The sequence below is a fragment of the Ziziphus jujuba genome, chromosome 3 (assembly GCF_031755915.1).
Source record: "Ziziphus jujuba cultivar Dongzao chromosome 3, ASM3175591v1".
In the NCBI taxonomy this organism is placed as follows: domain Eukaryota; kingdom Viridiplantae; phylum Streptophyta; class Magnoliopsida; order Rosales; family Rhamnaceae; genus Ziziphus; species Ziziphus jujuba.
In genome coordinates, this window is record NC_083381.1 from 31,872,992 (window position 1) to 31,887,230 (window position 14,239).

General features: G+C 26.9%; 1 protein-coding gene across 3 annotated transcripts; it reads left to right on the top strand.

The window, feature by feature from the left end:
* Window positions 1-1,420: 1,420 nt before the first annotated feature.
* LOC112489296 ((+)-neomenthol dehydrogenase-like) lies at window positions 1,421-6,342 on the top strand. Of its 3 annotated transcripts, none has more exons than XM_048477885.2 (5): window positions 1,425-1,793; window positions 1,983-2,229; window positions 3,880-3,957; window positions 4,634-4,810; window positions 5,920-6,017. In XM_048477885.2, exons 1-5 carry the CDS (start codon window positions 1,768-1,770, stop codon window positions 5,941-5,943), a joined length of 552 nt encoding a protein of 183 aa, XP_048333842.1. In that variant the 5' UTR covers window positions 1,425-1,767; the 3' UTR covers window positions 5,944-6,017. The 3 variants fall into 3 exon arrangements, with proteins under 3 accessions (XP_048333841.1, XP_048333842.1, XP_048333840.1); XM_048477883.2 differs by having other exon boundaries at window positions 1,427-1,793; window positions 5,865-6,342; XM_048477884.2 differs by lacking the exon at window positions 4,634-4,810 and having other exon boundaries at window positions 1,421-1,793; window positions 5,865-6,342.
* Window positions 6,343-14,239: the final 7,897 nt, after the last annotated feature.

The following is a 14,239-nucleotide window of genomic DNA, read 5'->3' on the forward strand; positions in this document are numbered from 1 at the left end:
CGATTTTATGCTCAATATTTAATTCATGATTAATCTAGTTTATAATATTTTAATGGTCATCAATTCATAATATTTGAGCATCAGTTTTATGATATTGATTTTGGATATAGGTTTAGGTTTTGTAAAATGATTTTTAAATGGAAAATCTTTTAAAAGAATAGAACAATAGGCCTTGAGAGAAGGAGAAGGATTTACAGAAAGGAAATATTATGTTTCTATTGTATTTTGCTACTCACTAAGATATCGTTATCTCATATTTAGCTCTTGAGAGAAAAAGAAAGATTTACAAAAATGAAATATTATATCTGTATTGTATTTTGTCATTCATTTAGATATATTTGTCTCATATTTTATTTGTTTTTAAATTCATTCCACTCGGTTTAGGCAGTTAGCATATAGTCTACTTTGCACATTACTTGTTGTTCCGTGCTTTCCACAGCAGCAACCTTGTTTATCCTTCCTTATTTATCTTTACTTTTTTCAGACTTATTCACTTTAAATGTATTATTTAATGTTATAAATACTCTTAGAATACTCTGACTTAAATTATGAATACAATAGTAACCCTATTATGTATGTGTAGTAGTAACTTGTAATATGACGGATTGTAGATATTAATTATAGTTGTGGACTTGCATGCTGTTGTTGTTTATATTTATATATCAATGTATTATTTTATTGTGCATGCATTGATTATTCATGATTTAAGAAAGGTTCCATCGGATTTTTTCTATGGAATGCTCATTGAGACTTCACTAGATAGAACCATTTGACAGTCCCGAGAAGATTCTAGGAGCGGTCCCATCAAAAGTGGAGAAACCAAAGTTCTTGGTTTTTTTACTTTTTTATTTTTATTTTTAATAATTGCATAATGAGACATAAATAATATATATATATTGATTTTAAAGAGAAAATGTCACTTTTCTTTGTTTTAATTTAGTTAACTTTTTAGGGCTTGAATTTTAAATGAAAATAAGGATTTTTTATTTATTGATAATATACTTTTACCAAAAAATAAAAAAAATAAAACTTTGTAATTTTTGTTAGGCCAAATGGCCAACAGGAAAATAATGTATTTGATTATATGTATAAACTTTTATTACACGCCTCTGCATTATAAACAGGTTTGTTGCCGCGTAACTTGAGATGGCAAGTACAAAATATATATACATATATATATATATATATATATATAGAGGTAGAGGTATATATCAGTTAAGTTTTAATTGGCTCTGCTTTTTATCTTATGGTATATTACATAAGAATAAAATTGATACATTATGGATAAGAATATTAATTTATAGCATTTATTTTTATTTTTTAATATTAAAAATAAGAAAGTTAACCGTTTCTGCTTTCATTTTTTTGGCTCCATGTTATAGAAGTAAGCTAGCATCACATGTCTTTTAGCCAACTCCAACAATGAAGACCTGGCCACATTTCTTTTACTTATTGGAACAGTAATTTCTTCTGAATCATCCTTATCCAAACTCCCTGTAGCTTCTAACTTTGCTTATGAACCGCATAACACAACAGATCTTGAATCTCGTCTTTTCCACCCAAAAAAAAAAAAAAAAAGAAAATCAGATCTTGAGCCTTGATGCATCCTTGCCTTCGATGATGGTAAACTTATGATTACAAAGTCTCTGAAAATTTGGCTTAAAGCTTCTTTATCATTATTTGTACTCTTAAAATTCTAAGCCATATGTACGCATTGCACTTCTAATATTCAAGCACATAGTTAACCCAGTCTCAGAATCATCCACAATGTCAGAAGCCGAAGCTTCCCAGAGGTATGAAAACTTACTACTCAAGTACTTTCCTCACATGGAAATGTGCTTTTTTGCTTCACACTAATTGAGTTCAAAACTAAACCCTTTGTAGGCTTATATATGTATAAAACACCATGTTTAAATATATATATATATATATATATATATATTTTAATAATTAATATATATTTTATTATTTTGGTATCTCAGGTATGCAGTAGTAACAGGGGCAAATAAGGGGATTGGATTGGAAGCTGTGAAGCAGTTGGCCTTCAATGGAATCACTGTGATTTTAACTGCTAGAGATGCAAAGAGGGGTCTTGAAGCTGTTGAGAAGTTGAAGGAGTTTGAACTTTCAGGTCGAGTGCTTTTTCATCAGCTTGATGTGACTGATCCTGCTTCTGTTGCTTCTTTGGCAGATTTCATCACAACCCAGTTTGGAAAACTTGATATCTTGGTATATAATAATATGAACTAATTTCTATGTTTGGAAATCTTATCTTTATTTGTCTCTGCTTCTTCTACCCTTCTCACAAATAGCCATCTATCTATCTATCTATCAAAAAGTCATCTTTTTTTAGGTTGGCTTGATAATGTTATGTTAAGATTTTTAATTATATTCGTGAAATTTGTTTGTGCTTGTTTAATTAGGCCATAAATATTTTTGAAACTGAATCTAAACGGTTGATTTCTTAAATCTTTAGTATAATACAATCAAGTTGACATGATAAGAGTAGACAAAAGGATGTTAGGGGACGGTGGCAGCTAGGCCGGCATAAACCCCTCCAGTGCTTAAGTCAGTGTATGAGGTGAAAAAGGTCACCCTCGGAGCGAATTCTAGTTGAATAACATCTAAGTTCAAAGGAGGGTAACGAGGAGGAAAGATCAGGAAAAAGAGGAAGAGAAGAAAAAGGAAGTCCCTTGAAGATCAAACTTGCGCCCCTTTTATAGGAGGAAGTAAAGATGGATGAATTTGCGCTGCGACTCACCCAGGCCGCGAGATGAAGGCCACTTAGATTTTTCATTCAGCTTGGGGAGCTTCCTGTCAGGTGGAAATGTTTTCAACCTCTAATAAGACAACAGCTGGAGGAGGTGACGAGCTTTTGCCAGCTCATGCCTTCCATGTAGGCGTTCAGTCATGTCTGTCTGATGCTCCATTCTGGCCCATCTAAGGGACTTGCATGAGCTCCAGAGGAATAACAACTTCTGATTGGCTAGCTCATAGTGGTGATATGTAAATACCTTGGCGCCTTAGGCGTGCTTCTATCCATACGATTTCTAAGCTCATAGATTCGTTATTTTGGCAAGTGCTCACTCGCTTGGATATTTCTGCAGGTGACATGGAGGATGCTTGAGTCTTCTGCCACGTGTTACTTCAAGGAGATTGTTGTGTCTAGCATTTCTCTTGCTGCCCTTTTAGGTTGTAAGCTTGCTAGTGTATATAGCTCGAAGCAGGGGTGACATTTAATGTGATTCCTGGCTTCGTACTGCAGAAATTCTTTTTTGATTGTGCCTAGGCGAGTTGAGTCATCTATAACACCATAATAATATTCTAAGTTAAATTTTTTGGGTTTGTTTGATTAGGTTTAACCTATTTTTAAACTTAAATTAAAAAATGTTAAAATTTCATAGATAATAGTATGAGATCCACCGATTATATATGTTTAAGTATATGCATATGCGCATATGTATTATTTAAGCATACGAAAACATTCAAATTTGATTGATGATTTTGAACATGTAAAACTGAGCAAAAATCTTGGTTTAAAGAAAATCACGCATAATCTGAGCCTCTGAATAGATCTATCCAACGGTGGATAAATTATAGTCTTCTAAAATTTCGAGAACTTCAATAACTGTATACTATTCACTATTGGACGGGTAAATGTTCATGGATCAAGATTAATATTTTTGAAATTATTATATACCCAAATGTCTTTGTATATGGATACACTCTTCTTACTGTTAATATATATAAAGTTATTAATCATAATTTACATTTTGATTTCTGTATAATTCTATTTCTATCAACTATTTTCTTAGAAAATTTAAATAGAAAATAAAAAACTATTTAATAAAAGAAGCTAATGGGATATCAATGGTGCAGGTGAACAATGCAGCCATATCGGGACTGATATTGGATCCTGAAGAATTAGCCAGAGCTGTTGAGCATGCTGGTGGTTGGGTACGTAATTAACTATATATTATTCTTCTTTGCTGCCTGAAAATTATTTTAAAGGGTAGTAAATAGTATCATGCATGGTCATGCAAACTTATTCCGTTATATATAAGTGTGTGTATTTATATATATATATATATTAAATTACAAAAAGGGGCCCTTTACAATTTATTTTTATATTAATTAACATCGTCCATTATGCAAACATACTTTTGTGTTGTACCCAAAAATAAATAAATAAATAAATAAAAACCAAAAACAAAAACAAAAAAACCTTTTGTGAATAATTATTGTTACATTCTACTTATGGTTTACCGGGAAAATATTATAAACATAGATATATATATATATATATATATAGTGAGTCTTTTATCGGGATGCATTAATGGATTTTTCATTAAAATCTTTTTTATCAATCTTTGAATATTTTTAAGAATTGAGATTTAAAGATATCTTGGTGGTTTAAATAAGTTGAGTGATGTAATAAAACTCTAAGGGAGAAAAGTGAACCTTGCTTGAGCTCTTTCACCCTTAAAATTTTTTTACATCTCAACCCTCAAAACGATTAATCTAAGAGCTAAAAAATAAGATCCTATTAGAAAAACCAATATGATGTCCTGATAGTAAAATTCTCCTATATATATATGTATATATTTATATTTATATGTATATGCACATGCAGCCATTGAAAGCCAAATATTGGGATAAATTGTCCGTTCAAACGTATGAATTGGTTGAAGAATGCCTGCAAATAAATTATTATGGTGCAAAAAGAATGGTTGAAGCTTTTCTTCCTTTGTTGCAATTATCTCATTCACCAAGGATCCTTAATGTTTCCTCAATCCTAGGAAGCTTGGAGGTAAATCATCTTTTAAACTAAATGTATCAGCTGTTAGAGTATTTGCAAAAAAATATTGTTTTTTGAAACTCACTTTGTCAACTTTGCTCGAAAGCTTAATCTATTTTAATCTAGTAGAAGTTTTTTGAATTCTGGTAAGTTTTTAGTTTACTAATGAGAAACAGTCGCACCTTCTAAACTTATAACCTTTTTCTTTTCACCTTCAGTTAATGAAATACATTAATATCATGAAAAATGGATGAAATAAATTTTGTTGATAATGTTGGTCCATGCGTAATTGCATATACATATATTCCTTAGGCCCTATGATTATATTAGCTATAGCTTCCCTTTTTCCATATGTAGGTCTGAAGTAATTACAAATGATGTATCAATTATGTATATAAGTAGTAGAATTTTTTCATAAAGTTTTTAGGCACCAAACAATTTACAGCCTATTGATTACTACTGTTATCTTCTCTACCAATGATATTCTGAATTCACATCTAAATATATCCCAATTGTATATATGTGGTCCCCAGTTGTATATATATTGGATTGATTGATAATTGCTTTTTGTTTTTTGGATTGATATATATATATATATATATATAGAAATTCTATGGTGAAGACAGTCCGCATGAGGATTGCAGTATTAGTGACGGTTTTTCATAGTATTAACGATGGTTTTTTAGAAAATCGTCACCAATACTATAAAAAACCGTCACCAATACTATGGTCCGCATGAGGACCGTTCGCACCATAGACGGACTGTATATATATATATATATATATCATATAATTTAATTATTATTTACATATATATATATATATATACAATAATTTTCAAGCAAGGATATTCTTTAATTTTCAAATTAAAGATAAATGGAGCAAATCATTTAAAATTGTTGGGTTAAATATATTTGATGTGACATATTTAATCTAATAAATAGTCTAGTGGTTTTATATAATTCAGCATGTTCATTCTTAATTTAAAAAGTTAAAAGATATCCTCATTGAGTCGAATTATATATATATATATATATATATATATGTTTGGATGTGATTTGTTCAGAATATTCCCAATGAATTGGCAAAGCAAATACTAAATGATGTTGAAAAGCTGACAGAAGAGAGGGTGGATGAGGTGTTGAGTGAGTTTATGAAAGATTTCAAAGAGGGCCGCTTAGAAGCAAAAGGATGGCCAACAAATGTATCAGCCTATAAACTTTCAAAAGCTTCAATGAATGCCTATACAAGGATTTTGGCCAAAAGGTTCCCAAATTTCCGCGTCAATAGCATTCACCCTGGATATGTCAAAACTGATATGACCTGCAATACTGGCCTCTTGACTGTTGAAGAAGGGGCTCAAATCCTTGTCACTGCAGCACTCTTGCCACCCGACGACAAGTCGTCTGGCCTTTTCATTTCTCATGAAGGAGTTTTGAGTTTTTAAATTCGTTGTAATATATATCATACATGTGCATACAAATATTTATGAAACCAGAGCGTTATATATTTGTTTTAATAAATGATCATACTATTATGATACATTTTTAAATCCATTAGTATGATATTGTCCATTTTGACCCAATCAGTATGGTTTTGTTTTAGTTTAAGTTTCACTGGCTTGCCTTAGAAAGGCTTATAATACTAAGATTGTTTGCTTGGGCATAATCACGACCATTGTCCTCATTAGCATACTTTTGGTTGGGGATTAAGTTCTGACACTATTATGTCACGATCCAGGGTTGGTCCACCAAAATGGTATCTTTTATTTTGGTCTAGTCCACAAGGTTTTGTTTCGGCCCAAACTCTACTGATTTGCCCAAAACATCTCATACTAGTGAGAGAAATTGCCCATATATATATATATATATATATATATGAGTGTCATTTAACCAATTTCTTTCCGAGCAATACGAGATTGCTTACTAATCTTGTCATTTTTCACTTGCATCCTTTAAGATTCAAAAATCTTAAACAAACACTCCAAAAAAATAGATGCTAATTAATTAATTAGGTAGTAAAACTAGATGCTAATTAATTAATTAGGTAGTTAATGGCTTGTGGTACACTTAATGGATGTGGATACATAATAATTGATATATGGTTTCTGTATTTGCACCTGCATAAGTCAAACTCAAATTTATATATATATATATATATATACACACACAAATGTTGTGGAAATAAAATGATATTCTTATATAATTAAAAAAATAAACTATAATTAGAAATTTTGATTAGCAGTTTTTTTTTTTTTTTTTTTTTTGGGGATAAATTAGGTAGGGGATTTTGAAACTAGGTCTTGGCTTGGAAGATTTTTATCTAAGATCATTGCCATTTGACTGTCCCAATAGAAATTTAGTAAAGTTGATTTTCATTGATTAATTAGGATAATGAAAAAAAAGAAAAAAGGACTAGATAATATCTATTACATTATTAGCATGTGATTGATTATAATTTGTAAGATTAAAAAAATAAAAACCTCAATAATTAAGAAAAGAAGGTTTGAGAGTGAATTAATTTGCCTCTTAAAGTAAAAGCGATTGAACATGTGTTTTTATTTTAATTTTTGGTGGTGTAACAAAGTTAAGTACTATCCGTGTAGTAAAGTAGTAATAATTGAATTTCTAAATTTTAGTACCATTTATCAAGTGAAAATTGGTTAATTGATATATTTTATACTTCTTATATCAATACTATAAAGTCGTGATTCGATATATGCTCTCTTTTTTTTTTCTTTTTTTTTTTAACATAGAAATTATTATAACCTCATAAAAAAAAATAGTAGAATCAAAGATAGTCCAAAAGATAAATTGGAATTTAGATTTTACCTTTAATATGATGCGAATGTGTGAAATAATCTAATTTAAAAATAAAGGTGACACTTTCAATATTTAAAATAAATAAAAAAAAACAAAATTAAACATTCAATATGAGGGGCAAAACAATTATTATAAATGTTTTTTTTTTCAATTTGCCACTAATAATAATAATCATCATCAATAAGATTATTTCTAATATAACAATGACTAATTAATTGCATTTGATTATATATTAATTTTTTATTTTAAAAAAGTGAAGCATTTTGATCGCCTTTTTAAATTTATTAATGACTCTACATTGACAAATAACATTTTTCTATTATAAATTATATATATTGCTGCAATCCCGATGGAGAGAAATCCGCCGCTAAAATCAGTTGGCCATCCAGTAAGTCAAAACATTTAGTGGACCGTATCACAAAAAAAAGAAAAAATAATAGTAATAACAAAACAATCATCATATTATTTAATATAATAAGACAATTCTATAAAATTACATATATGATTCTTATATATAAATTTTATCACATTCAGATAACCCAAAGTAGCCAATCTTTTTTCCATGTGGAGACAGAAATGGGCCGCCGAAGGACCATGTTTCCCCACTTCTTCCAAACCTTCTCTTGTGTTTTCCCTTTTATACTACTTCTAAATATTTTATTTTTATTTTTTAATTTTTATTTTGGTATTCTGATCTACATTTTTTTTTTTAAGTATGGGTATAAAAATTGTTTTTATTTTTTGATCTGTTAAAATAATTTTTATTAGATTAAAATGCTAATTTTATTTTAATTTTAATTTTTTTCTAATTTTAAGTTAAAAATATTTAATTATGATTGTAGGTATTTTCAATTAAACAAAAAAGATTATACAATTTTTCTAAATAAAAAATCATAAATAATAAATAATAAATAATAAATTTATTTTTTCACTTTTTTTAAATTTTTTGATTTTTAAAAAATGAATTGTGATGTTAGTATAATATCAGCACATTAAATTTAACAATGGTTAGAAATTGGACCAATTCGCATTGAATTTTAAATTTAAGCTTAAAGTACTTAAATCGAAACATTAAGATCTAAATTGAATAAATCTTAAACTTTAGGTTATTAAAGTGCAATTCTTCCTGTTTGGAAACAAAGAAAAAAAATTTGAGTGTTGGATGTAATATTATATATATTTTCGTGAAATCAATTGCTAGTATATATATATATATAAAGATTTTGCAAAATGGATAAGCTATATATATATATATAGTCAACTTTAAGTAAAGTTCACTTTATTTTAATAAATTAAGGTTTACACTTATGACTATTTGATCAAATTAAAGCAATAATTTAAAATTTAAAAAAATAGTCAAATATAAGTTTAGTAATATACTAAAATCCTACATAGAAAAAATAAATCATGTTAAAATTTGATGATTATTAAATATAATTTAAATTTCAATGCTTGTTGCCATCCATTGACTGAAAATAGAAGATCTAAAGTTAATCCTCATATTAAAGACCTTATTTAAGCCCGATTATATATATATATATATATATATACCTACATGATTAAGATCAACAAGTCTTTAATATTAAGACTAACGTAACTACTTCCTTTTTTAATTTTGGATTATATTAAAAACTGAAATTTAAAATTATATTTATTAATCATTAAGTCCGAATAAAATTTATTTTTCTTAAATAAAATTTTAGTATATCAATAATCTATACTTTACTATTGTTAAATTTTAAATTTTAATATTTAATATGATCTAAAAGTTAATAAAAAAATATCTAATATTAAAATTGATATTAAAATTATTAGATTGTTATGATTTGAGCTTTACTTTATATATATATACGTATATACATATATATATCCATGTCGTATATTTTATGTATTTTTTATCCATTTTCTTTATATTGAATTTTTTTCCTGTTTCACACCTTTTTTTGTCCTTTTTATTGTAGTAATCATTATTTGTACAACATAAAAAAGTTTTATATTTTGAATTATTATACATAGGTCATGCTCAGCATAGCTTATTCTTATGCTTTTGCTTCTTTTTTTATTTCTCCAAAATTACTTCATGGGGAAGTCTCTTTTTACTGCTTTGGTTAGAAGTACTTTTTAGAGGTCAAAAGCATTTTTTTTAACATTTTCCAAACACTTTTTGAAGAAGTTTTTGAGACTTAAAATCTGGTATTGACGCTCAAAATCCATTTTTGATTTTTTAAAAACTATGCCAAACAGGACTGTAATCTTATATTGCATATATTATAAGAAATGAAAACTAAATAAATTATAATTTTTCAGATTTCTTTATTATGCTTTTTTATAATGTTAAATGAGTTTGGTTTAGTGGATATACATTTTAAACCCACACCCACCCATAAAATCATGGGACACCTTACCTCCCTCCTTTTTAAATTAAAAAATGTTATAATAATTAAAAAAACAAAAAAATTGCATGTAATTTGTGTATATATATATATATATATAAAATATGATATATGAGAAAATAATGGATTTTACTAATGAACTATCCCAACTAAGCGGATTTTAATGATAGAAGTTAGTAGAAGATATTGATTAATTGCCAATGCAGGTGAACAATACAGGAATCGGAATACTAATACTGGATTCTGATGCTTTTGCTAGAGCTTGTGAGGATGCTGGTGGCTATGTTCGTAATTATAACTATTCTTCAAATTCTTAGCTTTAACCGCTAGTTATTTGTTACACGAAGTCATTAATTTTTTAGACAATTTATTACAAGTAAATTAAAGATTTCAACAATGTTATGCACAAAAAAGATTGGTCAAATATATTGCAATATCTCTTATTAACAAAATTACGAAAATACCCTTTTTCAATTTATTTTTATTGTAATGTCATCCATTTTTAACATGTATACGAATATTATTATTATTTTTGGTTACTAGTTAATTAGTATGGGAAAACAAATTAATCAATCAGTATTTAAATTTGTTTTTTGCTTCTTTTTAAATAATATTTTTGCAGCCAATGGGAGGCGAATATTGGGATAAAATAGCAGTTCGAACGTATATATGGACGGAAGAATGCCTATAAATAAACAATTGTGGTGCAAGAAGAATGAATGGTTGAAGCTCTTCTTCCTTTGTTGCAATTATCTCATTCAACAAGTATGGTTAATGTTACCTCGTTTCTAGGATTGTTGGAGGTATGGATTTTTATTATTTTTAATTGATCTTCCTCCTGTATATTAGCAACAAAATCAACACCATACATACTTAATTATTAAATTATTTTGAGAGATTATTACAAATTAATTTAAGTTGTTATTGAAAATTTTTCTCAACTTTGCTCCAGATTAATAGGGCATTATATTAGCAATAATATTAAAGTCATCAAAATGTTTACTAAACAATGTAGTATATGATGTAGTAATATTTATGTGGTTTATTTTTTAATTTATTTATCCATTTAAATGTTTATTTTTGCATATTTAGATTATAAAAGTATACCAGTTAATAATATTTTATCATGTGTTAATTAATAAATAAATTTGATGAACATTTTTATACTTAATCCTACTAAAAGTTTTGAGTTCAACACTAACGAGAAAATCACTTTCTAAAATACCGTTTCCTCTCAAATATTCATATAAAAAAAGAAATTACAACTATATTTTTTTTTTATGAATTTAACCTATTCCCAAATATAAAAAAAAAGCCCTTTTTTCCCCATGAATTTTGCTATTTTTCTTCTTTAATAATCATCATGACGAACATCATTGCATATGATAATTGATAATTTGGTTTTATTTATTTTTATTTTACTTTTTAAAATTAAAAATTTAATATGTAAAAATGCACCTAAATAAATATTTAATTAAATTCTCATGAGCACACTTATGGATGCCATAATTATTAATATTGTTATATTTATTACTTATTAATTTTCATTCAAAAATATTACTTAATTTGATTAATGATTTTTTTTTCATTTCTTTTATCATTGTTTCTTTTAATTTGATGGTATTTTTGTACTTATATTTGATTAGTTGATTAAAAAAAAAAAAACTCATATGATTGCTAAAATACATAAAAATAGATCCCATCTAAATGATATTTTGGTATTTGTCTTGCTTGTAATCATCATAAGTCAAAATTATTACAAATGATAATTGATAATTAGATTCGTTTATTTTTATTTTTAATTTTTTCTTAAAATTAAAAATTAAATATAAAAAAATAAATTCAAAATATAGTCAATTCAATTATCCATGTGACAAAAGCATTTTTCTTTGTTTCTTCTTTAGCAAATAGAAGGTTTTATTTATTTATTTGGGTGAAAATAGAAGATTGATTACAAAAGTAATCAATTATTGTATATGCTTGTTTGGATTTTATTGGCTTTACCAGATTATGCCCACTGAATGGCAAAGAAAATACTCAACGGTGTTAAAAGGCTGACAGAAAGAGAGGCTCGATGAGGTATTAAATGAGTATGTGAAAGATTTCAAACAAGTAAAAGGGATGGCCAACACATATCTCAGCCTAAGTGCTCTCAAAAGCTGCTATAGATACCCAAACAGGGAATTTGGCCAAAAAGTTCCCAAATTTCTGTATCTATAGCATTTACCCCGGATACGTCAAAACTGATATGACTTGCAATGCTGGCCTATTGACTGTTTCACAAGGAGCTCAAATTATTGCCACTACAGCACTCCGGCCTCTCAACGACAAGTCGCCTGGCCTTGTTATTTCTTGTCGAGTAGTCTGGCCTGAAAATTACGGCCTCAAAATTATCTTAGCTTAAAGCGAACTTGCTAATAATTGCAGCCTAAACTATATCCATTTTAAAATTTTACATTTGAAATTTCTTTTTATTTTTTTGGACATTGTGCATTCTAAATTTTACTTTTTTTTTTTTTGCATTTTACACTTTCTTCATTTTTATTTTAACTTTTTAGCAGCATGGCTGATAGTAAAAAATGAAAGTACAAGATGCAATTTTGTATAGTTTGGGTGCAACAAGCAAAAATTTTCAAATAAAAAAAATAAATTAAATATAAAAAAATTATTAACTAATGCTATTATATTTTAAAGAAGTTTGTAAAAAAAAAAATTAAAAGAAAAATTTAAAGCGTGATTTTTGAAAAATAAAAATAAAAATCTTTAGACGTAATATATTTCCTAAAATAATAAATAAATAAAAACCAATAAAAAATTTAAACAAGCATTAAAATTTTTTTTTGCAAAAGAAAATATTTTATATAATAATAAAAAATATTAAAAGTTTTTTTTAAAATAATAAATATAAATATAAACAATACATAAATAAATAAATAACATATTTTGAAAAAGTAATCTTTCAAAGTTTTCTTTTAGATTTTATAATACTTAGATTAAATCTTTTTATAAGTCTTTTTTAATCTCTATAATATATACATATTAATATTTTTTTCAAAAGTTACATTTGTATTCCTTTAAAACTTTACTAATTTATTAGGAGAGTAATAATTCTTTTTAATTAAAAAAATTTATTAATTTTTTATTTAAAATTTTTTGCATTTTGCACTCTAAACTATATAGAATTACACTTAAAATTCTTATTTTTGTCCCATGTACCGGTTGTATGACAAATTAATTAAAAAGTTAACTAAAAAAAAGAAAAAAAAAAAAAAAAAAAACAAAACAGAGAAGGGGGAAAGGTGCCAAAAAAAGTGAAATTTAGAATGCACAACGACAAAAAAAATAAAATTTAGATTGCGAAGTACAAAAATAAATATAATTTAGGATGCATTAGTGCAAATATCTCTTTTTTTCAATTAAAAGAAATAGCATCATGCATAAATATTTTCTCCATATCATTTTTAAGGCTCTTCACAACCATAAAAGTACTTGGGAAAGAAAGAAAAAGTTAAAAGGGTGAAATAGCAATAATGAAAAGGTAGTTAGTATATATGAAAGATAATATTTCTATATATATGTGCTTTTTTTTTTCTCAAAATACATATTAAATTAGTTGATATGGTTATGCAAAGTTGCAATATGCATTTATATTTTTAAAATAACAAAAACACCCCCTTACAATTTATTTTTTTAATTAACATATCACCCATTTAAACATAGTTTTGTGACCGAAGTATTTTTTGTTTTTTTTTTTTCTCCTGCTTCATATATATATATATATAGATATATAATATTTATGTATTTTGCTTCATATATTTTGTGTGTGTATATATACATATATATATATATATATATATATATTTGCAGCCAGGGGGAGCCAAATATTGGGATAAAATATGCATTCGAACATATATGAATTGGCAGAAGAATGCCTGCAAATAAACTATTATGGTGCAAAAAGAAAGGTTGAAGCTCTTCTTCCTTTGTAGCAAATATCGGATTCACCGAGTATCCTTACTGTTTCCTCATTTCAAGGAAAGTTGGAGGTAATATTTATATGAATCATCTTTTAAATTAAATTAAGTAAGCTCTGATAGTATTTGCAAATACACACACACACACACACACACACATATATATATATATATATATATTTTTGTAGCTTACTTTCTCAACCGTGCTCAAAAAGGTAAAGGTAATCTATTTTAATCTAGTAAAAGTTTTTG